The 27793-nt window shown below is 42.4% G+C and overlaps 1 protein-coding gene across 1 annotated transcript in view; it reads right to left on the bottom strand.

Moving 5' to 3' along the window:
* LOC147685082 (SCO-spondin-like) overlaps window positions 1-27793 on the bottom strand; it is a 1395910-nt gene that overhangs the window by 1230898 nt on the left and 137219 nt on the right. Inside the window, exons 18-19 of the mRNA XM_086939757.1 lie at window positions 23133-23369; window positions 22573-22695 (exon numbers count right to left, since the gene is read on the bottom strand). Coding sequence (XP_086795883.1) covers window positions 22573-22695; window positions 23133-23369 — 360 coding nt within the window. The remainder of the gene's footprint in view (window positions 1-22572; window positions 22696-23132; window positions 23370-27793) is intronic.

The following is a 27793-nucleotide window of genomic DNA, read 5'->3' as shown; positions in this document are numbered from 1 at the left end:
TTTTAGTAGGAAAGCCTCGGAAACCAAACAAACAAAATCTACAGCGGAGGGGCCCGTACAGACCCCCAGTCCAGTGGCATCACGAGTTTTCGGGCGGCTCCACTCACCCTGCCCCCCCCCCGCCCAATGCAAAATTTAGCCAAAGTAGAGGAGGCCTAGGAATATACCTGTTGAAAGCAATTAAGGCTAAGAGCAAGGAACTAACAACAGATTCGGAAAATATACAAATATTGCACCTGACATTGGAAAATAATGGGAAGGAACAGGCAGTGACGCTAAGAAATATCTATGCACCACCCATGCGCAAGGACCACAGGGAGACATAAAAAAAACTGATAGAAAACATCCTTAAAGTAGGGGGGTCCCACTCAAGTTCACTGCTAATAGTGACGGGAGATTTTAAGATGAAACTGCTCTGCCAATCCATAAGGAACAAAGTTACAGAGGATCAGTAACGCCAATGGGAAATGCCCAAACAAGTATAAACAAACTTAGGAAGGAGGGACTTAACGGGACAAAATGTGCTCAGCAAACTAGAGCACCTAGGTTTGTTTATGTCCTAAATGGCCACTTTATAGGGATATCTCGTCAGCCCTCTCATTTCATTGAACAAATGGAAACTCATTAACAGATTACACACTGGTATTCCTCCCTCTGCTACACTCGGTCCTCTCCTTCAAAATGGTGCCAAGACTGGAAATAGATCATCTTCCTCAGGAGCTAGAACTTCCCCTCGATCTGATTGAAAACAAACACACAGCAGAACCTCAGGGCTTAATTAACTTGACAGATCAAAAAGAGTCAAATGGCACAAAAAGCCAAACTACAGCTACTAAATACTCAACAAATAAAATGCTCAGTTACAGATCAATGGGAGTCATCCATCAATACCTTTCCCAAAAAGTTCGCATCAAGAGTAAAGTAGACCAGGATGCTTTCTGACCCATTCCTTTGAGCAGCCAAAAACTACACAAGGCAGGCATTCTGAAACAATTACAATGAAAAGTTAACAATGCCCTTCGAGCAGTGCGCTGGTCCCTACTTAACGGAACACATATCGCTAACTTGAGAGCCACTAAACAGGAATTCAAGCTAGTATTATGAGCCATCAGGATGCAAACTTATCTGAGACCTCAAGCACCACAATTCTAATATGTTCTGGAGTGATCAAGGTGGAAGAGCTCCAAAACACGTTGGGTAGCGTTTTTGATGTGATTAAATAAACACGCTTGGACAAGCACTAGAGCCGCTGTGTCTTTTCTCTTCTGATTTTGAGATTATCATATTTAATTAAAGGTCTGCACATTGTTTGGATATACACACATATATATAACCACACAAAACCATTGAAATTCCATATATAGTTAGTTGCACTAACTATATATCGCGCACCCGCAATCCACTGCTGATGATGTCACATATTACATCATTCATGACATGGTCAGTGACATCACTGATGACATCACTGATGACATCTCAAATGACATCACTGATGACATCTCAAATGACATCACTGATGACATCACTGATGACATCTCATTTGACATTACTGATCACATCACTGATGATATCATTCATGTGATAATACGATGAACCTCTTCAGACTCTAATATAACCTTAGATACAATCAGTGTAAACAGACACTCACAGACTGTCACTCATCCATGGAGTTACTCACACACCTAGTCAGTCAATCAAAGAATCAATCACACCTCCATTTCCTCAACTATACAGTTATACAAACTTTACTTATTCAAACATATACTAACACATATTAACTCTCTTATACAATCCCTGATACAAGTTCACAATGATCCATACAGCCACTCACACATTCACTGGCTCTTATGCACAGTTATTTATATATGTCAACTCTCACATGTACTGTGTTTTACATATGTACTTACTTTGACATGTAGCACTGAGATATCCATTCACTCACCAATACACTCATGCACACAGTCAACCGCCCATACAGCTGTTTCCACATGCACTTTTGAAACCATACATCTAGTGAATCAACTGCTCACACATCTATGCACAGAGTCATACACCTCCCAGCCACCCACACACACACTCAGTCTCCCATACAAATACTTGGGCAACCAATCAATAACCCATATAGTTACTCATATAGCTACTTATCAACACATGCAACAGTTTACAGAACAACAGACATAATGATGCACAAATTAAGACAGTTTAGTCACTAACCCATGCACTCAGTGAGACACATTTAATCACTCACTCATACAGTCAGTCATGCACCTACTAAATCCTTCATCCAGACACTTATACATCCACTCATTCTTCAATATGTAAGACATATTTTAACTTTACAGAAACATACAGTCACTGGATGTTGTCATCAGTGATGTCATCAGTGATGTCATTTGAGATGTCATCAGTGATGTCATCAGTGATGTCACTGACCATGTCATGAATGATGTAATATGTGACATCATCAGCAGTGGATTGCGGGTGCGCGATATATAGTTAGTGCAACTAACTATATATGGAATTTCAATGGTTTTGTGTGAGTAAAATAAGGTTTTGTAAATGCGAATTCCTAACTATATATGGTCTATAACCTATGGTTTTTTCAGTGAATTTTCAAGGTTTTGTAAATGCTAATTCCTAACTATATATGGTCTATAACCTATGGTTTTTTCAGTGAATTTTCAAGGTTTTGTAAATGCTAATTCCTAACTATATATGGTCTATAGCCTATGGTTTTTTCAGTGAATATATATATATACATACATATATAAACATATATCATCTGTATATCTATATAAATACAAACATAAATGCATGCATACATATACTTATATGCATTTTAGGGTTGTTAGGGCGTTTTCGTGTGTATTATGTTGCTTTTTTAGGGCTTTTGGGTCAATTAAGTAGGGTTCCCGGAGCCTAGGGCTGAGGGGCCGGTTCAGTTTCGTGCGTATTGGTGTTGGCAAGGTTTTGAGGGATTTTGGCGGTTTTTGGTCGAGATTTGGCCGTTTTATGGCTTTTTTTGTGTTTGCGGGCGGCGCGTATTCGGGTTGAAATTCGTCCCCGTTCCAGTGGATGGATTGGGCTGATTTTTGGTGAGATGTTAGGGAATCGCTGGAACTAGTGTCCAGCCAAGTTTGAAGCGGATCGGAGCAGTGGAAGTGCTTTAAAGAGCAATTTTTGTGCGGAGTAGCGAATTGTCATGTTATTCAAAGGGAGTTTTTGGTGCGCATGGAGAAGGTGAATTTGGGGTGTTCCAGTTGCGCTAGAGGGACGGGGCTTGGGTGAGCTGTAGGGAGAGTGGATCGGCAGGTGTGCCGAATTTTTGGGATTTGTTGGCCGAAGGGAAGGGTGTGCTTGGGCAAAGTCGATTTGGTGAAAACGGTGCGTTATTTACATGAAAGTTGAAAAAACACTAATAAAAGCAAAGCTAAAAAGCCACCTCATTACAAACAGAATGGCTTTAACTTAAACGAGGGCGAGATCTGTTGCATTTTCAATGCTTGTTTACTTTGGTTCCATCAAGAAGGCATTCAGATGTGTCACACATTTGTCATAAATTCTGAATGTTAGCACTCTAGTTGCACATTAGATCACTGTAGTAAAGCTACTGCTCACCAGGGACGTCTGCTGCTGGTATTCAAAGTGCATGTTTCAGTCTGCATGTCAGAATTTTTTTAATGAAATAGAAGAGGATTTGAGAAGTCACTCAAAATGATCCCTAATTTTTCTTTCTGAAGCACTAATCATACTTTCTATGGCAAAATTAACCCCCTTCTGTTGTTCCTTTTTAAATTGAGTGTTTTCAGACTTACCACTTCATTCCAATCAAGATGGCTTCTGGTGTGCCATACTTTTGTCATAAGTAAGACTGTTAGCGCTCTAGTTGTTCTTTAGAACACTCTGGGACATTCTGTCATTGGGCTATACTTGGGGTACATCTGGGTGATATTTGGGCTACATTTAGGCTCTTTTGTCTCTGGTGGCCATCTTGCGAGACTATGTCAGAATTTGTTAATGAAATTGAAGAGGGTTTGAGAAGTCACTCAAAATGTGCCCTAATTTTTCTTTCTGCAGCACTAATCATAATTCATATGGCAAAATATACCCCCTCATTTTGTTCCTTTTTAAATTAAATGTTTTAAGAGTTACCACTTTATTCCAATCAAGATGGCTTCAGGTGTGCCATACCTTTGTAATAAGTAGGACTGTTAGCGCTCTAGTTGTTCTTTAGAACACTCTGGGACATTCTGTCATTGGGCTATACTTGGGCTACATCTGGGTGATATTTGGGCTACATTTGGGCTCTTTTGACTCTGGTGGCCATTTTGGGAGACTGCATGTCAGAATTTTTTAATGAAATAGAAGAGGATTTGAAAAGTCACTCAAAATGTGCCCTAATTTTTCTTTCTGCAGCACTAATAATACCTTCTATTGCATAATATACCCCCTCATTTTGTTCCTTTTTAAATTAAATGTCTTAAGAGTTACCACTTTATTCCCATCACGATGGCTCCAGGTGTGCTATACCTTTGTAATAAGTAGGACTGTTAGCGCTCTAGTTGTTCTTTAGAACACTCTGGGACATTCTGTCATTGGGCTATACTTGGGCTACATCTGGGTGATATTTGGGCTACATTTGGGCTCTTTTGTCTCTGGTGGCCATTTTGGGAGACTGCATGTCAGAATGTTTTAATGAAATAGAAAAGGATTTGAGAAGTCACTCAAAATGTGCCCTAATTTTTCATTCTGCAGCACTAATCATACTTTCTATGGCAAAATATACCCCCTCATGTTGTTTCTTTTTAAATTAAATGTTTTAAGAGTTACCACTTTATTCCAATCAAGATGGCTTCAGGTGTGCCATACCTTTGTAATAAGTAGGACTGTTAGCGCTCTAGTTGTTCTTTAGAACACTCTGGGACATTCTGTCATTGGGCTATACTTGGGCTACATCTGGGTGATATTTGGGCTACATTTGGGCTCTTTTGTCTCTGGTGGCCATTTTGGGAGACTGCATGTCAGAATGTTTTAATGAAATAGAAAAGGATTTGAGAAGTCACTCAAAATGTGCCCTAATTTTTCATTCTGCAGCACTAATCATACTTTCCATGGCAAAATATACCCCCTCATGTTGTTTCTTTTTAAATTAAATGTTTTAAGAGTTACCACTTTATTCCAATCAAGATGGCTTCAGGTGTGCCATACCTTTGTAATAAGTAGGACTGTTAGCGCTCTAGTTGTTCTTTAGAACACTCTAGGAGGCTGCAGTAGAACACAAAGGAATCAACTGACAGTCTCTGTCCTTGTTGGATGTACATGTTTTACTGAGAATGTCAGACTTCATTTTCACATGACTGAGAAAGATAATGTGAATTTACAGAAAATATGCTTTCAGTTTAGCTTATAGATCCCCTTCCAAACCACTGTGGGAAAATCATGAGATATTAGTTTTCTTTCAAACAATATTCATGATATCACAGCAGAAGGTTTTTTCACATGGTAAAATCACCTTAGAACCCACCACAATTCCTAAAACGAGTATGGTACCATCAACAAATGATTTATAATGTAACTAAAGTCCTAAAACCCTCTATTAACTACAATGCTTTCTAATGAGGTGCTATCATGTATATTGGTCCCAAGATGGCTGCCAACACTTCTTGGAAGAAGTGCTGACAGCCAATCAGATCAGATGTGTGGTTAGGCTCCGCCCAGATATATATATTTTTTTGAACCTAAATTACTCAAAATCCACTGGAGCACATATATTGAGACCTAGCAAAGGCACATCAGGCTAACAGTCCCTACAATTTTGCCAAGTTTCGTGCAAATCCATTCAGCCGTTCGAGCTAAAAGTGAGGCCAACCGCCCTATGGAAATTAACATGGGAAAAATGCGTTTTGGGACCCCCCTTTTTTCTCGGCCCCCCCTTGATGAAACCCCCCCAAATTGTCAGGGGCTGCTCAGAAACAAAATGTTCCATTTTCCTGAAAATTTCAGCCAATTCCGTTCACAAACGCCAAAGTTATTAGACATAGAATTTTCAAAAATCCCATAGAGAAAAAATCCTAACTATATATACCTACTGGCGACCGCCAGTAGGTAATATATATATATATATATATATATATATATATATATATATATATATATATATATATATATATATATATATATACATTACCTACTGGCGATAGCCAGTAGGTATATATAGTTAGGACCTAGTTACTATAGGATATTCTGAACATTCTATTGGGAATAACTTTGGCGCCGATTGAGGGATATGCCTGTAATTTTCCTTAAAATTGCCTTGCTGCGCTCCGCTCCTTCACTAAAAGTTTCGGGGGGATTCGTCAAGCGGGGGCTGAGAAAAAAGGGGGGTCCCAAAACATGTTTTCCCCATGTTAATTTCCATAGGGACATTCTGACAAGGCTACAGCTCGAACGGCTGAACGGAATTACACCAGATTTGGCAAAATGGTAGGTACTGGTATGCAGCAGTGCCTTTTGTATGTTTGGTGAAAATCCCTCCAGTAGTTCTTGAGAAAATTGAATTTGAAATTTTTCAAATGGCATTTTCTATGGGACCTTTAGACACGGCTACAGCCCGAACGGCTGAACGGAATTACACCAAACGTGGCAAAATGGTAGGGACAGGTATGCAGTAGTGCCTTTTCTATATTTGGTGAAAATCCCTCCAGTAGTTGTTGAGAAATTGAATGTGAGCAAATTATATATCTATATGCGCTCAACATTCTATTGGGAATAACTTTGGCGCCGATTGAGGAATCTGTGTGTAATTTTCCAGAATGTCGGCCACCTCCGCTCCGCTCCTTCTCTGAAAGTTTTGTGGGGATTCATCAAGCGGGGGCCGAAAGAGGGGTCCCAAAACGTGTTTTCCCCAAGTTAATTTCCATAGGGACCTTTAGACACAGCTACAGCCCGAACGGCTGAATGGAATTACACCAAACTTGGCAAAATGGTAGGGCCTGGTATGCAGATGTGCCTTTGCTACGGTGGCGAAAATACCTGCAGTAGTTCGTGAGAAAACTGAATTTGAAATTTTTCAAATGGCATTTTCTATGGGACCTTCAGACACGGCTACAGCACAAACGGCTGAACAGATTTACACCAAACTTGGCAAAATGGTAGGGACAGGTATGCAGTAGTCTCTTTTCTATATTGGGTGAAAATCCCTACAGTAGTTGTTGATAAAATTTAATTTGAGCAAATTATATATCTATATGCGCTCACCGTACGCGTACGTGCGCGTACCCTTACGTGCGCGAGCAAGTTTCTGATTGGCTGGCAGTCGACTGTCAACATTCCAAACTGTCCAAACCAGGAAGTGTTGGCCACCATCTTGTTTTTCAGGAGAACTGAGGCACAAGAGAGCCCAAAACAAGAGTGGAAAACACGAAAAGGGGGCAGGGTAGAGACCCCCAAACCCTCTAGCCCTTCTCAGGGGGTCCCAAAAGGACCCCCAAGGGCAAAAAACAAAAGAAACAAAAATAAATCACGGGGTACGCGCACCGTATGCGTAGGGTGCGCGTACCCCGCGATTTAAAAAAAAATATATATTTTTTGCACTTGGTGGTCCTTCTGGAACCCCCTGAGAAGGGCTAAGGGGTCAGGGGGTCTCAACCCTGACCCCTTTTTGCGTTTTCCCCTCTTGTTTTGTGCTCTCTTGTGCCTCACTTCTCCTGAGAAACAAGATGGTTGCTCGGGTGGTCCCAGAAGGATAATAACATATATACACGTTATCCGCTAATAGAATTAGCATTTACAAAACCTTTGAAATTTATTGAAAAAACCTTAGGTTTCAAGCCTTATATAGTTAGGAATTAGCATTTAAAAAACCTTGCAAATTCACTTAAAAAACTATAGGTTTCAGGACTTTTGTAGTTAGGAATTAGCATTTAAAAAACCTTGCAAATTCACTTAAAAAACCATAGGTTTCAGGCCTTATATAGTTAGGAATTAGCATTTAAAAAACCTTGCAAATTCACTGAAAAAACCTTAGGTTTCAAGCCTTATATAGTTAGGAATTAGCATTTAAAAAACCTTGCAAATTCACTTAAAAAACTATAGGTTTCAGGACTTTTGTAGTTAGGAATTAGCATTTAAAAAACCTTGCAAATTCACTTAAAAAACCATAGGTTTCAGGCCTTATATAGTTAGGAATTAGCATTTAAAAAACCATTGGAATTCCTCCTATATAGTTAGTTGTACTAACTTTATTTCGCGCACCCGCAATCCACTGCTGATGATGTCACATACTACATCATTCATGTCATGGTCAGTGACATCACTGATGGCATCACTGATGACATCTCAAATGACATCACTGATGACATCTCATTTGACATCACTGATCACATCACTGATGATATCATTCATGTGATAATACGATGCACCTCCTCACACTCTAATATAACCTTTGATACACCCAGTGTTAAATTCAGACTACCATTCTTGAAACCATTGACACACCAATACCAGTTACTACATACGCACTCACTGATTCCTAGGTCTACACACACATTCACTCATTCATCCATAGAATCACTCATACATACAGTCACTCATCAATACAACACTATCATATGCACTCATACACCTACACAGACACTCAAACACTGCCACTCATCCATGGAGTTACTCACACACCTAGTCAGTCATGCAAAAAATCAATCATACTTCCATTTCCTCAACTATACAGTTATACACACAACACCTTACTTATTCAAACATATACTTACACTCTTATACAATCACTGATACAAGTACACAATGATCCATATAGCCACTCACACATACACTGGCTCTCATGTATAGTCATTTATATATGCCAACTCTCACATGCACTGTGTTTTACATATGTACTTACTTGCACATGTAGCACTGAGATATCCATTCACTCACCAACACACCCATGCACACAGTCAACCGCCCATATAGCTAATTCCACATGCACTCTTGAACTCATACACCTAGTGAATCAACTGCTCACATCTATATATAGAGTCACACACCTCCCAGCCACCCACACACACACTCAGTCTCCCATTCAAATACTTAGACAACCAATCAATAACCCATATAGGCACTCATATAGCAACTGATCAACACATGCAGCAGCTTACACAACAACAGACATACTGATGCATACATTCAGACAGTTTAGTCCCTAACCCATGCATTTAGTAAGACACATTTAATCACTCACTCATACAGTCAGTCACGCACCTACTAAATCCTTCATCCAGGCACTTATACATCCACTCATTCTTCAATATGTAAAACACATTTAAACTTTACAGAAACACACAGACACTGGATGATATCATCAGTGATGTCAAATGAGATGTCATCAGTGATGTCATCAGTGATGTCATTTGAGATGTCATCAGTGATGTCATCAGTGATGTCACTGACCATGTCATGAATGATGTAATATGTGACATCATCAGCAGTGGATTGCGGGTGCGCGAAATATAGTTAGTACAACTAACTATATAGGAGCAATTTCAATGGTTTTTTAAATGCTAATTCCTAACTATATAAGGCCTGAAACCTATGGTTTTTTAAGTGAATAGATAGATAGATAGATAGATAGATAGATAGATAGATAGATAGATAGATAGATAGATAGATAGATAGATAGATAGATAGATAGATAGATAGATAGATAGATAGATAGATAGATAGATAGATAGATAGATAGATAGATAGATAGATAGATAGATATGTATTTTTGTTTCCACAAAACTCCTCGACTTTAATGAAGAAATCCGCACTCGGGGCGCAAGTATTTACAGTTCATTTATTGGCAGGAGTCTCCAGCAGCTTTAATCCAGGACGCGTTTCAGCTGTCCCTGCAGCCTTTATCAACTGGTAAGAGTGCAGGTATTGATCAGTATTTATTGCTTGCACGTGAGCCTAATCACACTGAAATAGTAGAAATATTTTATTCCTCAGCACTCAATGCATTTGTTTGAATAAATCACAAATAAATAAAATAAGACAATCTATCTGGAAACACTGGTCCCTGCTATCGAACAATGAATTTCAAATGCCGCCACTCAGATTCGCGTTCAAAAGAGCGTGCAATCTTAAGGACAAACTTTTTTTTTTTTTTTTTTTTTTTTGGAAAACCTTTATTGGTCAAAATGCAGACAGATACGGGCCCACAACCTTCTGGCCGGCCTCGAAAGCACCATATACACATTTGCAGATTGACGGACCCCAGCAGCATCACAATACAAATTCGCATACAAGTAAAGTTACACTGAAGCGTGAGAGCACTGCCGGGATACAGGAGACGTGAAGGTTAATTTTAAAGTTTTATAAAAGATATACATCTAGAGACTCAAGAGGATCAGGGACCAAACAGTCATAGAAATATCGAAACGGGCAGCTACGATCAGCAAGCATTAATCAAGCAAGAACGTGGGCAGTATAGCGACACTGTGTGCTACAGAAAAACAAATTACCACTCACCATAGCCCCTACCATCATCGCCCCCCACCACCTAACCATCCCATCGATCCAGAAAAAAGGGGAAAGAAAAAGCAAGTTCAAAAGAGAAGAAAAGAAAGGCCCATAGAACCGAAGACAAACAAAAAGTTCCCCCCACCCTACACGCATGCAGAGGCTATGGCCTACCCCCCCCCCGTGCAGTGTGTCTGTCGCCCAAAAAAGAAGACCCGAAATGCAGCAAAAAGAAGAAAGAGAGGAAAAGAAAAAGGATTCACAGAAGAACCAGGGGGAGGGCCAACTCAATACAGTCTCGGTCACTCCAGCCCCATGCACACACAGCACCCCACTTATTGGTATCCGAAAAAGCAAGCAATTACAAGTCCAAGTGGGGAGAGTCATCACTTATCGTGCGTCTGAATCAGGTACAAAACAGTCTAATCCCAGTCTCCGTCTGCCGGTGAAACATAACTGCGAAGGATAGGCACCTAGCCCTGGCCCGATTTAGGATGGCCCCCAAAACGAAACACATGAGGAAAGCCGCCCCCCTCTAAAACGATGAAACAAAATGGCTTCGGATAGAAGAAGGAGGGCTCGTGATTCCAAAATGGACGTCTCCAGTCCCCACGAAATCCGTCATCTGCAATGAGGAGCGACTCCAGAGTAGTCCGATGGCACACCTTGCAAAGTCTAGAAAGCGGAGGCCTCCGAGAAGCGTTAGACATGGGAAATGGAGGCCACACAGACGGCACCCAAATACGATGCAGTGGTAAACGAAACAAAGTTGCAGTCCTTGGAGGAAGGGGAAACAAAGTAGCAAGAGTAGTGCCGGCGGAAGGTAGAGTGCGTGCGCCAGTACTGTCAGTAGTTGCCCCCTCATTGCTAGAAACATGTGCAGACATTGTAGCCCCATCAGCCGGCAGTGAAGGCAAGTCCATACGGTGCCGAGAAACGACCCTCCGCGCCCGCCCCAGGTCAAGCAAAATGTCGTCGAGTTTCTCACCCAGTGTGCGGGAGCCAAGGTCCAATGCAGTTCGCAGGTCCCGAAGGGCAGCGAGGACGGTTCCGTAGGTAGGAGTGAAATGTGGAACCTCCGTCTCAGAATCATGAGAGGGTTCCCGGAATCCGTGCCCCAGCTCAGTCCGATGTCGGCGGTCGCGGGACGAGGGTAGACGATCTTCACCACAATGGGAGTCGCGGGGCACCTCCATTTTGATAGCAATCCAACGATGAAGCTGGGGCGGGTGCGGCAGGAAGGAGCTGCAGTCCGAGCCACTGATCTTGCAAAGCGAGCTGCAGTCGGTCGTCTTTTGCTGGAAGCGTACGTGGCTCAGTTATGAGGTCGGGGCACACCAGGATCTGCTCGCCGGTGAAGGGCAAAGACAGCAATGGAGGCTAGGCAGCTCGCCTCCGGCACTACACAAAGAAGTCGAACATACCGCATATCCCTTCCTCGCGGTCGTGCAGCAGGCACAATGTTCGAAGAAGCCACTGCAGGGCGATGCAGTCCGGTCCGTATCTAGGCAGGAGACGGCCCTTCCCAGCCGCCGGCACCAACCACTCAGCGCAGCCGTCCTTTGTCCTTTCCGGTCCGGCGGTGCACAGCGGCTCAAGCCGGGGCCAGAGCCGCGGGACGATCTCATAGGTAACTCCGGTCACCGGGCAGGTAGAGATCCCGGGAGAACTCGGGCAGATTCAGCGCAACCTCCGGAACACGCCACCGCCAAAATGTGCCAGGATAATTAACAGGATATCGGTGCGGGGCTCAAGGGCTGGCGGAGCCGAGGGCTTACACTTCTGCCCCGATCGCCATCTTGGCTCCTCCCCTTAAGGACAAACTTGTACACTCTAGTGCACCTGCAGAAAGAACCATCTCGAATTCTACGGTTCCTAAGGGTCACTATCCCTGTGGGACCTGTTCCGTCTGTCCACTCACTAAGAAGAGCACTAGTGTGATGCTGACATCAGGAAAGGAATGGTTCCTGAACCAATTCAGTAATTGTAATTCCACCCAGTTGGTGTACAGACTTACGTGCCAATGTGGTTTACACTACATAGGATTAACATCACGCAAAATCAAAGTCAGAGTGCAAGAGCATTTAAGTACCATAAGGGCAGGAAAACTAACAACAAAATTGGTACAAAACTGCTTCAATGAGAAACACACCTTCACCTGGACAGTGTTAGAAAAGGTGAAAGGGACTCCACAGAACATAGAGAGCATTTTGCTCTCAAAGGAAGCATGTTGGATTTACAGCGAGAAGACAGATCATTGGGGGCTCAATGAAATTATTGAATGGAATAGGATCAAACTATGATTTCTTGGGCACTGCAGTTACTGTTTCTCTTTTCTAGCCCTCACTGCCACCAGGAGTGTCAGCTATGCATCCAGATAGGACAGTGTGCCACATAGACTGCAGTTGGCAGGGATTTGGCTTTTGGGCGTTCTGATTTACCCCCCTCTTTACCTTTCTCAATTGCACCTTGGTATCTACTTGGATTGTGCAGCCGAAATAATGGAAGAGTTGTACAACACCTGCTGTATTCACTTTACTTGTAGCTATAATAGGTTTGCCCATCTTGATGAGAGTTGAGGAAAATATTTGCCCTTGAAGCACATACTGCATATGTTCTTTTTTATCATTAGCCTGTTGAATCTGCAGTCTACCTTGGTATGGAGTGATGCAGAAACGCTAGAACCCATAACTCTAGGCATATACTACATAAGTTCTTTTTCAACATCTTCCTGTTGAGTTTGCAGCCTAACTTGGCGTGTGGTGCTGCATCAACATCTGATTCTACACTTTTACTAGTCTAAGATGGCCGCTATTCCCAATACTGGGTCCTGTGATTGTGCTTTTTTTTAATGAAATGTATATCTGAATATGAGGAGGTAACCCTTTGTTTTTTAGGTGTGATAGTAACGATCCAATAATCAGGGTGTCTTAGGTGTACCGTTACCGGCACTTGATGTCACCAATACAGGCAGCAGCCCTCCTGTTCACTCTATCGTTTCAAGATGGCCACCAGTTTAGTAACCGTTCCACGTGACCTGTTGAAGTGGGCGTATGCTGACGCGATCTCGCATTTCACTGAGACGCGGGAACAGACAGTGAGAAGGAGACGAAGCGCTCGCAACTCGATTTCACGGTGAGAAGTATCGGGTGGGGATCAGATTGATTGAGACTGTGGCCTAAGGGGTATTTGACTTGTTTTTAATCAAAGCGTCCAAACGATGGGCATGGAGCGAGAATGGGCTTCTGTAATAGGTGCAGCCTGCCTACACCGAACGCGATGGTTGGTGTCCTGAGTTTTCGGGCAGTGCGTAAATGAAGGGTTTTTACAATAGCATCCCTCTCTCAATCATGAATATGCTAATTGCATATGGGAACATTCGAGTATATTAACAATACATTTCAAGCTACACCAGTGTGCCTGGGCGTTCAGTATGGATGGGTGTTCCCTTTCGACAGCTTGAATGTGTGGTTACATAGCCCCTTAACAATGAGACACGCAGAAAAATATTTCTGACAGACGGAAATTCCTTTTGTTTTTATACCGTCAGAATGCTACAAGCTAAGTGAAGGCGGAGACTCACGGTTGGAGTACTTCTGCATTCCTTTCTATCATCAGGCAGCCGGTATAAGCACCCAGGCTGTCTCTGGGTAAATAATGTTTACATATGGCTCCAAATATATACGGCAATCTATGGGTGTGTTTACATGTTTTTTAACTGTTTTCATGTGCCTGTTTCCTTGGCAGTTAAACACAGAACAAGTGTCCAAGAGTGGAGTAGCAGCATATAGTGCAGCCCTGATGAATCTGCCAAAATTGTTGTGTCAGTGAAACATGTCGGCATTGGCAATAGGTAATGATACGCATGAATAGCTACCAGCCTTTTTATCCTAACAGCAGACATTCACTTCTCTACGAATAAAGTTATTGAAGGGAATTGGATGCTGTGTTTTATGCACTTATTTATGTTGTGTGTTTGTCACTAGCAGATGCTTTCAGCTTCCACTGTTTGTTACACGTTTTGGTTGTTTGTTTTGGACACTTTCCTTCTTCTTTCTTTGAGAATCGAGTGACTACCGATGATGAGACAGGGGCTTGTTTGGAAATTACATACCAGTCACCCCGTTGGTGATATTTCCGGGAGGTGTCATTCGTTTCTCGCACATTTTTTCTAAGTAGAACTTGGTCCAACACTGACGTGTGGTGCCTGATACTGATTTAGATGTGTCAGACAGCATTTACTTGGTGTTCTGTGTATCTGTCAAGGAAGGTTGGCCTTTTTTAGCTTGAATTTAGAAACTTTTGGGCGAGGTGCAGTGAATTGTCCCCTCAAAAGCTGTAGGGGATTATAATAGTTATCAGTACACACAGACTGTTCTATTATTCCAGTAACTGACACAAGTTTACGTCCTGTGGACAGGGTCTTTTGTTGTTGGTTTTTTAATGAATCACAAACCAGTGTCTCTTTAAATTGGTTGAGATCAGGGTCTCCAAAGTACGAGAAAATATAGTAAAACACACTGTGCAAGTATGCCATTATTTAAAAGCAGCATTCTTTTTCTATTCACTGCTGTCTTACGTTTTTGAAAAGTTCTTTGCAGCTTTTGTTAATGACTTGCGCCCACCTCTCAAGGCATTCTCGAAGCTGGGGCCTCTGAAGGGAGCTGCCTTGAGAGGTGGGCACAAGTCATTAACAAAAGCTGCAATGGACTTTTCAAAAATGTAAGACAGCAGTGAATAGAAAAATATTATCCAAATGTTTCTTTAATATGTCCAATTATCCCTCTGGATCAGAGTTAAGAATCAATGGGAATGGTTCCAAACATCTGTCCCTGAAATAGCTAAAGCTCCTTTTGCCATACAACCAAGTATCTTTCTGGGGTGAACTTTAAAATATTTGTGTGGGGGACACCAGAATCATTCTATGGTATACACAAATTTGATTGTGAGGTGGACCCAGTATCCATCCAGGACAGGTCCAAGATCCTACAGTGATAGACCCATTCATGCTTCTAAAACTCATTCTAAACTCATTCTAGAATTCTACTAAAGATAACTTTGTATGGATTCTGGAGTGTGTCTGTGTATTATTTTGGTAATACATTTAAGTATTCTAAATAGACAACATCAAACACCCTTCTTGGAGTGAACCGCTAAATCTTTCTTTGATAGAGCCCTAGCTTCTTCTGAGATAGAGATAATAATCATCCTAGATATACTCTTGAGTCCATCTAATATCAAGCCAAATATGCTTGATATTGACCGAAAGCTCCTCCTGAGACAGACCAAATGTGTTTCCTCAAATAGACTGAAGGATTTTTTATTTTATTTTTGATAGACAACCAGAGCCACTCAGCTACCTCATTGGGGTTGAAATTGGTGAACAAATATTGTATCAGTTAGCCATACAAATAAAACACTATGTGTTTATCTGTATAATTTTACTAATAATCAATAGTAAGTACACAGGTTTTTTTGAAAGGCATGAGAGTGTTTCTTTAAGATAATGTGCATGATTAATTTTCTTATGAGTGGATGTCTCAACTAAAAAATAGAAAATCACAACTAAACAATAGAACATATAAGAAATCAGAACAAGTGAAATCAAAAAATCAAACATAACTGGGTATCAGAAATCTTAATAAAAAGATTGTGGTATTGATTATTTACCACTCCCAGGTAATTCACATAACTACTCACCATTGCACAAAAGTTTACAGATGATAAACAGCCCCAAAAGACTACATATGTTTCTTGAAACATTGGTTTATGCACAATACATACGGTTTGTAAAGTGAATTAAATAAATCAATGACATTGAACCATCCATTTCCTCCCAGCAACAAGGCCAGAAAAACAAACAACTTCAAGGACTGCATAACATACTCCTCTTTTACCCCCTCAAAAAGTGATAAGGGGCTAGCTTAAAGTAGTCACTTGATGATGTATAACTTTTCCATATTCACTTTTAAAGCAACTCATGTCTAAAAGGTAATTAATGTATTGTAACCACTTTGTATACTATCAGCCATATTCATCAATCTCCCATTTTGCGAGGCCCTAATAGCGAATTATAGCGATTCGCTATTAAGGACTCGCAAAACGGGATTCATGTAGGATTAGCAAAAATTATTGCGATTCCTACTGATTCCTTATTTGCGATTAGCAAATTGCTAATCGCAAATAAGGAAAAACTCCCCATTCATTCCTATGGGCTAAAAGGCCCATAGGAATGAATGGGGAGTATTCCTTATTTGCGATTAGCAATTTGCTAATCGCAAATAAGATTGCGATTTGAAGCGTGCCAGGGGTGTCCAAAGGACACCCTGTAGCACCCCTCAAATGCACATTTGAACAGGTGTTGCGCACACACATGTCCAGAGGACATGTGTGTGTGTAACATGCAAAAGAAAAAAATGCACTAAAGTGCTTTTTACTCTTTTTTCGCAATTTACCACGAAGTCAGATTTCGTGGTAAATTGCGACCAAATATTGCGAATTCGCAATTTCAAATTGGGTGATGAATTGGATTTAAGGAATCTCTATTAGAGATTCCTTAAATCCAATTCCTCGCAAATATGCGATTTCGGTAAAAGCGATTTTTGCATTTGGGATGATGAATCCCAAATGCAAAAATCGCACTCGCAAACGGCCAGATTCTCAGAATCTGGCCATTTGCGAGCGCAATTCATGTTGATGGATATGGCTGTTTATCCTCTGTTTATTCCATACCTCTGATGGATGGGCCAGGAAACAAGGTAGCATAGTATGCATAAATATGTTTCCTTCTAAGTGAGCAACTGTATTATCTATGTAAATCACTCCTTGAAAGGTTTTACCAAAAAAATCTTAATCAAATCTCTACATTCCCTGCAAATTTCTTATAGGTAAAACTTGCACATACTTTTTTCTAGAAACTGGTCAACTCTTTGCATAGCGTGTGAATGTAATGTCCCCTGAAAATCCGCATATTCAAGAATGTTCCATGCTAAGTATACAAGGAGCTCCAGGGAAGTTGCCATTCTCTTACATAAGATGCCCCAGTGCATAGGGCTTACATTCAGAGCAGAATCCTTCAGTTTCCAAGAGACTGAAGAGGCAGCCATGGATTATTATACGTGTCTATGTCAAATGCCCCCTCAGTATTACTGTGTCACGCTTCATTTGTTAATGGGTGTCTTATATAGCGCACGGCTACTCCAAGGAGTGTCCCAGCGCTTTCTGACCCATGGCTGAAAAGAGAGATAAGGAAGCAGGGAACATACCAGTTATTGATTGTAAAGCCATGTTTTCAAGGCCTTTCTAAAGGCCAGCAGATTGGGAATGCGGCGCAGATCGACGGGAAGGGAGTTCCACAGTTTCGGGGGTGAGATATTTAAACGAGCGTCCACCTATCCTGACTTTCCTAATGGGTGGAACAGTTGCCAGGCCAAGAAATTCAGATCTAAGAGATCGAGTTGGCTTATAGAGAGAAAGCCGTTTCTGAATGTAATGGGAACCTACCGAGTGGAGTGCCTTATGGGCCAATGTGAGAGCCTTAAATGTAATCCGCTTCCTGACAGGAAGCCAGTGAAGGGACAGAAGCAACTCCGAAGCCCTAGCATGGCGGGGTAGGCCAAAAATGGCCCTTGCCGCGGAATTCTGGACTACCTGAAGCTTGTGCAGGAGGTAGTCTGGCAAACCAAGGTAGAGGACATTGGAGTAATCGAGCCTGGAACAAATTGAAGCCTGTACCATCAGTTTCCTGTGGACCAAAGGGAGCAGAGGAAGGAATTTGCGCAGCATTTTTAACAGACCAAAACAAGTACTGGTGAGACCTGTAATTTGGGATTTCAGTGATAGGGTGTTGTCAATTTTAACCCAAGGTTTTTAGCAACCGTGGAAGAAGAAGAAGGGGGTGACATGCTCACTGGCCGCCATTCCTGCCAAGGCCGGTCTACCTGACAGCCAAAGAAGAGCACCTCCGATTTGTCGGGGTTGCACTTGAGGCTGCTTCGCTGAAACCAGTCGAAGACAGCCCCAAGGCAACCGCGGATGCTCTCCCCATCGAACTCTGTGCCCTTTTTACAGGTGAAGAGAAGCTGGGTGTCGTCAGCGTATGATCTGGGCACCCAGAGACTCCGCCAGTACCGCCAATGGAGTCATAAAGATGTTAAAGAGGGTCGGGCTAAGCACCGACCCTTGTGGGACTCCAACATCCATCGGCGGCACCACTGCAGAGTACGGGGGGGCCCAGACCACTTGTCGACGACCCGCTAGGTAAGATCTCAGCCAGCTCAACACCGTCCTCCTGAGACCGATCTCGTGAAGTCTCCTCAAGAGGGCCTCATGTGGGACGGTGTCGAAGGCCGCCGACAGATCCAACATCACCAGCATAGCTCTTCCGCCTGAGTCGAGAGCTTCCTTGATGGCTTCATTCACTTCCAATAGAGCGGTCTCAGTGCTCAAATTGGAGCGGAAGCCTGACTGGGTAGGGTGGAGTAACCCATGGTCTTCAAGGAAGGAGGAGAGCACAGAGTGGACGTGCTTCTCGATAGGTATGGGCGGAAAATCCGTTTCGCTCGCGGATTTTGCGGATTTTCGGGAAATCCGCAATCCGCGAGATTCGCGAATCTCCCGCAAAATCCGCAAATCCGCGAGCAGCGGATTTTGCTCGCACTGCTCGCACTGTTCGCGTGAGTTCGCGGCTTCCCAGTACAACTTCGCGCCCCGCGAATAAGTGCTAAATTGCAGAAATACGATCTTAGCAAAACTGAAACTACTTGCCAGGTTCAAAAGTTCAGGCTCATCATTAGTAGCCATTTCCTGTAGTGCTTCCTGAGGGGCCCCTCCAGAGTTCAGTTGCCAGTTGCAACTATTATGTGACCCTGCTCTGAACCTCAGAATAGTTACACATATGCCACAAAGGTCCTGAATTACAGCTAAGGGAGACAAGCAGGAGCCAGGCTGGAAGTTAAAATCCATTAATCAGCCCCTAATTCATTATTGTCAGTTGGGGCAGGGCAGGTGTTGTAACTAATTTTGCAACAATGAAAGCACTTAGCAAGTGCAAAAGATCACTAATCAGGGCGCACTAAGGAAGCAGGTGCCAGCTAAAAAAATATTCTGTGACACATTAATCAGCCCCAAATTAATTCAGGTCACTTGAGGCAGGGAAGGTGTGCTTTGCTTTGCCGAAAATAATGTACACTGGACAACCAGAGGGTGTGGTGATGAAACAGAGGGTGGCATGGGTGGGCCAGAGGGTGGCATGAGTAGTCAGAGAGTGGCAGTGGTGACAGAGAGTGGCAGTGATGAAGAAGAGTGTCCCAAACAGGCTGGACACGTAGAAACAACAAGTTCGCAAAACTTGCGACCCGACAGGTAAGTTCGCAAATTGCGAAATTGTAAAAACCCTCGCGAACTGGCAGAAACACGGGCGAACACAAAAAAAAAAATCCGCAAATTCGCGGGAATTCGCGGATTTTGCGGATTGCGAATTCGCAAATCCGCAAAATTCGCGAACGCGAGATCCGCAAAATTCGCCCATGCTTACTTCTCGATGATCTTAGCTAAGCTGGGCAGGAGAGATATGGGTCTGTAGTTGGCATGTTTCTCTGGATCAAGGCCAAGTTTTTTCAAGAGTGGAACAACCATTGCCTTCTTCCAGGCCGGCGGGACAGTACCACTTGTCAAAGACAGATTAAGAACAGGATTAATTAGCGAGTTCAGAATATTGGCGTTGCTGGCTAGAAAGGTCGCCGGACAAGGGTCCAATGGAGAGCCTGATTTGATCCTAAGTAGGAGATCCAGAGAAGCAGATTCCGATAGAACTGGAAACTCCGATAAAGCAGGGCAGGAATCCGATGAAAAGGACGATGGATTGCAATCGGTGAGAGATGAGCTGGGAACAGAGGGAGGGAAAGATTCTTGAATCAGTTTGATTTTAGTCGCGAAGAAAATAGCCAACTCCTTTACCCAAGGTTCAGAGAACTTGTGCTGCACTGTGCTGGATTCAGGAGAAAGAAACTCCTTAACGATGGTAAAGATTTCTTTACAGGAGCTTGATGCTGACTCAATTCCGTTGGCAAAATAGTTCTTTTTTGCCTCCAGAATATCGGCATGATAGGACTTGATGGATGATTTGTAGGCAGACTTGGCTTCCGCATCGTATTGCTTCCGCCAGAGTCTTTCGGCTAACTTGCAGTTACGCCGAGCCAAAGCAAGTGACTCTGAGAACCAAGGAGCCGAACTACGCTTGGTAGATGAACGAGGCGTAGAAAGTGGAGCAAGATCATCAAGCCTCTCGGTCAGCCATTTCTGAAACGTAACAAGATCCTTCTCCAGATGACCAGATAGAAAACAGGGATGTTCCTGATACGCTTGAGCTAGGCTTTCAGGGGTGATTTTATGGTACGGTCTACTGGGGTGCCTAAGATGGTTAGAGTTTATGCAGGATGATTTACTTCTGCCCTGAATTAAAAAACTGATCAAAGAGTGGTCAGACCAGAGAACAGGGATGGAACAGGTCTTAATAAGGGGAATGGTGGAAAACACTTGGTCCAGAGTGTGACCCTTATCATGGGTCGCACTGGAGATGTAAGGAGTTAGACCTAGAGGGGCAGTGATGTCATTGATTTTGATAGCTTCACTGTCTAACTCGACATCCATGTGGATGTTAAAATCCCCTAGAACTATACAGTGTTCAACCTTCAAGCAGAGAGTGGTGACAGCTGATTGAAACTCATCAAAGAAAGAACCCCGTAGGCCAGGAGGTCTATAAATCAGGAGCCCAGAAAACGATTGATGAGGGGACAGAGTGATGGAAAAGGCGAGGGATTCGCAACCAGAGATAGGTAATGATGGTATGATCGCACAAGCGAAAGATCTTTGAACTACAAGTGCGACTCCACCACCCTTACCCAGTACCCTATCCTGTCTTTGAAGTATATAGTCGGAAGGAATGGCTGTCGCGATATCTGGGTTAGAAGACTCGTTGAACCAAGTTTCCGTAAGCATAAGACATAATGGTTTTTCTGATGTCAACAGCTCAAAATTGTCTAAGGCGTGCTTGTGCTTCATTTATATTGTGATTGAGTAACCAGTAATAAAAAAGTTATTAAAACATCTGTGACACTTATCAGACACATTCAAGTCAAGCTATCTAAGACCGCCCTATTCCTCATACACTTACATTTGCATTGAAACAATACAAAAGATTAATGGAGACAAAAGGAACTCTTAACAGATTACTAGACAGTACACTGGATATACAGATGTTTACTATCCAATTTCAATTTCTCCAGATCATCTCTACTCAAATATGTGAAATTCTTAGATCTCTAATGGACGCCCAGATTTTGAAAGTCTACGGGACCATATATGGTGGAAGTACACTATTAAAATACTGGTAAGGTATCATAACGGTTTGGAAATGTTGGTTTGCCCTTTTGAACTGTGCATGCTTAGCTATACACTGAATTTTGTGTTTAAACATAGGCTTTTTCCCCATGTGCTGTAAATGACTCAGTGCTCTCATGGTGTGCAACATCCAGGATTCACTTCTTTCACATCAGCCAGGGCTCCCCAGAGGCACATCACAGACAGTGCTCCCCAGAGGCATATGACCAGTGTTTCCACAAGACACATTATTTAGCTCTCACCTGCTGTCACGTCACCGTGTTAGCTTCTGATGGACAACATGCTGTCCTCTGCTGATGCACGCCGTGCTCCTCTTGCTTTATATCACAATATTCCCTTGATCACTCCATATGTGCCTTCCATCTGTGCATCACCCTGTGCCCTAATGATGCACTGCAATCTGTGCCTCTTTTTACTTAATTATCTCCGACTGTTGGTCATTGTGCATGTGTCCTCTAAGTGTGTTGAACTTGTGAAAGTCAGTATCTGCTGGTCTAAATAGAGCAGGATAAATGTATAAATACTGCAGCCAGGGCCAGAAATGCCACAACTGCTGCAATGCTGGCTGAAGCAACTAAATGTTAGTACTATTCTTACCCACCATGACTGCAATGCAGAATCAACCATTCTTGTTCCAGTGTTTATAGACCATTCAGCAGAGTGGGAAACACTTACCACAAGCCATCTCATCTTCCCCCTGTGGGCAGTTGGGGGTCCCATCACACACCCGTGAAATGTTGATGCACATCCTGTTTGTGCAGATGAAATGTCCGGGACAGGGAGGGATCTGTGAAGATCCTGGAAAAACAGAACACGTGAAATAATTCATCAGGTATATTTTGGAAACAACCATTCTCTCTTTTCACACCTGGGCAACTAAGGGTCCAAGATGATAAGAAGTATCTGAGTTTTAAAGTCCTCCAATACCCTACTCTTCTGAGGTCCATCTCTACTGGTGGGTACAGCTTGCTGAGGAGAGATCTGCAAGAAGGAGATGTGATCCAAAAACCCTCTCGCAACAATTACCACAAGTACCAGTGTTCTGTCTGGGTCATCAATTCAACTTCCAGAAGAATTCCTTCCATTATCTGACCACTCCAAACTTAAGAGCTTCAGCACATTTGCTACCTTTGTCGCATAGTCCTGCTTCGGATACACCCCTCCCATCAATCCAAACATTTAGTGCTCCACTACTGCTATGTGCACCAGTACCAGAGAACTTCCCAGTCACTTACCACAGTTATCCATGCTCTCATCTGATTGGTCCCTGCAGTGGGGGATGCCATCGCACAGCTGGGAGTAACGGATGCACTCTCCGGTCATAGTGCATTTGAACTCATCCAAGCCACAGGTTCGGTTGCAATCAAACTCATCGCTGCCGTCCTGGCAGTCAGCCTCATAGTCGCACATCCACCCTCTAGGCGTGCACTCCCCACTCTTGCAATGGAACTCGTAGCGACCACAGTGAGGGCCTGCAAGAACAAAAAGAACACTCTTTATCTCAAATATTAATTAGCCTCTCTCACACTGGACATAGCATATCATTGATTGTTGCCCCCAGTATGATATTAGCCCAAAAGTGAGTGAGTGAGTGAGTGAGTGAGTGAGAGAGTGAGTGAGTGAGTGAGTGAGTGAGTGAGTGAGTGACTGAGTGAGTGAGTGAGTGAGTGAGTGACTGAGTGAGTGACTGAGTGAGTGAGTGAGTGAGTGAGTGAGTGAGTGAGTGAGTGAGTGAGTGAGCGATTACTGAGTGAGTCATTCATCCAGTGACAAATGTATAGCATGTGCTAATCTGCTAAAATGTCGATAACAACGAAAACAAAACTTCCAAAAGTATTTTGGGCAAAAAAGTAGCATAGTTTATTGATAGAGGGCAGCATATCTGACAATCAGCTATGGCATGGAAGGGAAGATAAGAGAGTCTAATTGAAGCATAAACATGCATCTAAAGCTTGAGCTGAGGGGCATAATAAGCACAGTCAAAGTCAACCACTATGGATTGTGTCTTGAGTCTTGAATATGAGCTAAATAATTAAAGAATTAAGTAATTTGATCATTTATTGTGTGATGAATCAGCCTACTTTTCAGATGTAAAATGGTCTTTCATGCATTGTGGAACAAGCACTCTAGGAGACGGAACCATCAAACTACCAGATAATAGCATCAGGAGAGAGAGAAATATTCCTCTGGGTAAAGCCAAAACCAATTTTAGATATAATTTGAAGAATTGGTAGCCATAGGTCAGGGAGACAGCTGCACTGTCAAGTCAAACCTAAACTCACAAACAATAGTGATAATAAAACACCCAAAAAACTGTAATGGGTCAGTGTAAGACAAGCTCTATGGGGGACGTGTGCTGCAAAAAGAAATAACAACTTTCCGCCTTAAAATGATGTTTTTAAAATTAGTGTATAAACAATTATATAATTAGGGTTTGGGTTTTCATTTAAATCGGAATATAAACAATGAAACACCAGTGAAAGGAAGATTTGCTTTTCACTAGAAACATTTACTGCTTTGGTGCCCCCTCTGGTGTCAATGCAGTGTAGGTCTGCGCTGGGACACCCCGTCGCTGGGGCAGCCATGCGCGTTATAAATCTTACAAATACAAATATGTGCAGCGTCTATCTGTAAGTATTTTTATACAGTGGATACTCGCACTATGGCCAGTCAGGGCACGGTAAGCCACTTTGGGCCTGATTTAGAGTTCGGCGGATGGTTACTCTGTCACAAACGTGACGGATATCCCATACACTGTAGTACAAGTGGCAATGGACATAATGCACTTGTAATACGGCGGACTGGATATCCATCATGTTGGTGACGGAGTAACATGTCCACCTAACTCTAAATCAGGCCATAAATATGACATTTTGACCATCCACAAGAACCCTGGACCCTCTGTTCTCCCAGGACCCAATTCCGCTCCCCTTTTGAAAATATACCTCATCCCATATTGCTTCAAGTCACTGCACATTGCTGTACAGTAGCCAGCAGGTCCACATCTAACCTGTGAGCAGGCTCTGACAGCAAGATGAATCCTTCTTTACTGAAAGCTTTAGTATCAAGATTGTGGCAAAAAATATCACTGTGCATATGTGTGCCTATGCACCGTACACAACTCTCCTACTTTTAGTTTTACATTGTGATGGACTGAAAATCATGTCATATGAGCCACATCCCCTCATACAGAAGGATAAGGGCTATATCATGAATATGTTCAGCGACCAATCACAGGCTAAGAATGGGTGTATATGTCCTTTTGCTGAAACCACCTAGCCCACAGCACATACATTACCTCAGAAACCAGCTGGTTAATATACAAGCTTCAATAAGTGCAACTCAGAAACATGAAAAGGCAACCACTGCTCTGTATTTCCTAGCATGTATTGTAGACTGCAAATCATAGTAAAAACAGGAGCATAGACCCGTTCTCAGCCATCATAATGAAGTAAAGCATATTCTAAATACAACTCCGGCATCAACAAGTTTAACTTTTATTCTAACTGCCTCCATGACAAAATTAGTGGTAGGCGGAATTTGCGTAGTCGCGCTACGCAAAGTTCCGAGAAACTATAAAAAAAAAATCAGCGAACACCCAGAAATTCCACGAACACGCAGAAATTTCACGAACACGCGGAATTGCTTGTTCGTGATGCGTTTTTACTGTTCGCAATCGCTGTTTGCGTGCTCGGGAGGAAACATTTTGCGAACACTCATTTTGAGAACGCGAACAAGCAAAAAATTCTGCAAAGCCGCAGAACGCAGAATTTTGGGGAATTTCGCGTTCTCCGCGGAGCGCGAAATTCCACAAATTCCGCGAGCGGAACGGAATTTGCCGCCCAGGCCTAGACAAAATGCAGTGTGGAACTTGTGGTGCAGAAAGAAGGCATGACACTTGGCTAAATCATACATACATACCACAGTATTCAGCTTTAAAATAAACAAATTATACCAAAGGCATAGTAAAAAATGCAAAATAAATATCAATAAAGGTGTGAGAAGGCTTGTGCCCCAAGGTAACCTGCAGATCCTGAAGTTTCTTAAGAACCTCGACTTCCTATTTATACAACAGCACAGTTTGCTGTCATCAAAGGCCAACAGCTAACTGTACTAATTCTTCCGCAGACTTCTCAAGTATCACTAGGTAGAACATGATTAGGCCTAGATCGGACTCCATTGCCATATTAATTGAGCTGAAGCCCAGTCCTGTCTTGATATCTCAATACAATGAACAGGGCAGTGTGACACTGGCTTACAAGAACAAAGCAACAAGCACTTCATAACATATATCCAACGTCCTAAGTAGAAATTATTAATTCAGTTTATCTTTGTCATTTGCCTGATGAATAGAGCAGCAGGGAGGTGTGCTAAATGCTCACTATTCACCGTTTGCCTACTGCAATCAAATCTTAACAAGGTGTCAATGTGACCCTGTTCATGCGCATCCTCGACACCATCCTGGACATGCAGTCGGGCTGGACTGTTAGGAAGAGGACTTTATGCGCATGGAAATGAGAATGAAAAGGTGGAAATAAGTTACTAGTTAGAGCGCATTCAAGGAAAAGGTAGGGACAAGTGAACTAAAATCAAGAGAAGAAGAAGACGAAAACAAAGATTGTGAGAATGAACAACGGAAGTGGTGGACCTGGCAGTGTAGGCGGAGTCAAACCACAGATTTTATTTCTTCATTTCCTGACTTTCAGTTTGTTGGCACTGGGGCTCTGTGCACTTTTTCCCTGCTAACCAGTGGTACATTGCTTGTGCTCTCAGCTTAAAACATGGTAAAACTGGCTTACACCAAATTGGCAAATTGAATTTACTTGTAAAGGGTACAATATGTGCCCAGGGATGGTAAATTGAATGCCACTAAAGGGCCTACAGCACTCATTGTGCCACCCACAAAAGTAGCACTTCAAACATTTTTTTCAGGGCTGCCATTGCAGCCTGTTGTGCAATTTTAGACTGCTGCTTCGACCTTGTAAAATAAACCTTTTGCCAGGTCCCAGACTTCCTTTTTAATATTTATAAGTCACTCCTAGGGCAGGCTCTAACTGCTTCTAGGGCAGAATGCACGGTATTTAAAAGGTAGGACATGTGTACTTAAGTTTTACATAGGCTGGGCAGTGAAAAAATCCAAAAGTAGTTATTCGCTGTGGTAAGGCCTATCTCTCCCACTGACTAAAAATGGGTTACTTTATTACATTAAATGTGTGTTAGCTTTAGATTGGGAGTAGACAGAGATATGCTGTTTGGACTCAAATTCACTCTAATTTAAAATCTTCTTTAAGGGTACAGCTAGATGGTAATTCACAAATGCCATTTTTAGAAAGTTGCAGGAAAAAAGTGACGCTAATTGCGACCCTAGCTGTTGCACTGCTAAGAAGGAAAAATTCTTCCATGTAATCAAATTTTTCAGTTTTAGTCAAGTAATCCACAGTAAACCAGTCGATTTAACATATTTTACTACTCTTCATCTTGGTAAATATATAGAGTCAATCCAGGGACAACTAAAATTCACTAGACGCTTATTTTGTCATTTTCAAACGTTTTCTGCCACTCATCCAAGCTTTAACATAAACATGTGTATTTCACAACTTTCTATGTAACCCAATGCATTTCGAACCTATGAGGTTCTTCATCAGGGGTAGCTGTAAAATATGAAAAACATACACTTAGCCATCCTTGCCTGCACATAACGGACTCAGTAATTCAAAACAAAAGCACAAATAAAATGTCATCCCTTTAAGCCTTACAAATTCCCCACCTTAACCACCCTTGCAGTGTCCCAAATAATACAAATATGGCAATTAAACCCAAAAGTCTCCTCTCTTGAATGAAACTGGGTGATCTAAACATCAAATGTACCCTCAGCAAATACCCCTTTCGTATTCAC

This window comes from Lissotriton vulgaris, chromosome 10, assembly GCF_964263255.1.
Source record: "Lissotriton vulgaris chromosome 10, aLisVul1.2, whole genome shotgun sequence".
Taxonomy (NCBI): Eukaryota; Metazoa; Chordata; class Amphibia; order Caudata; family Salamandridae; genus Lissotriton; species Lissotriton vulgaris.
Note: the sequence above shows the minus strand (reverse complement) of the source record. Positions and strands in the feature narration are given on the sequence as shown.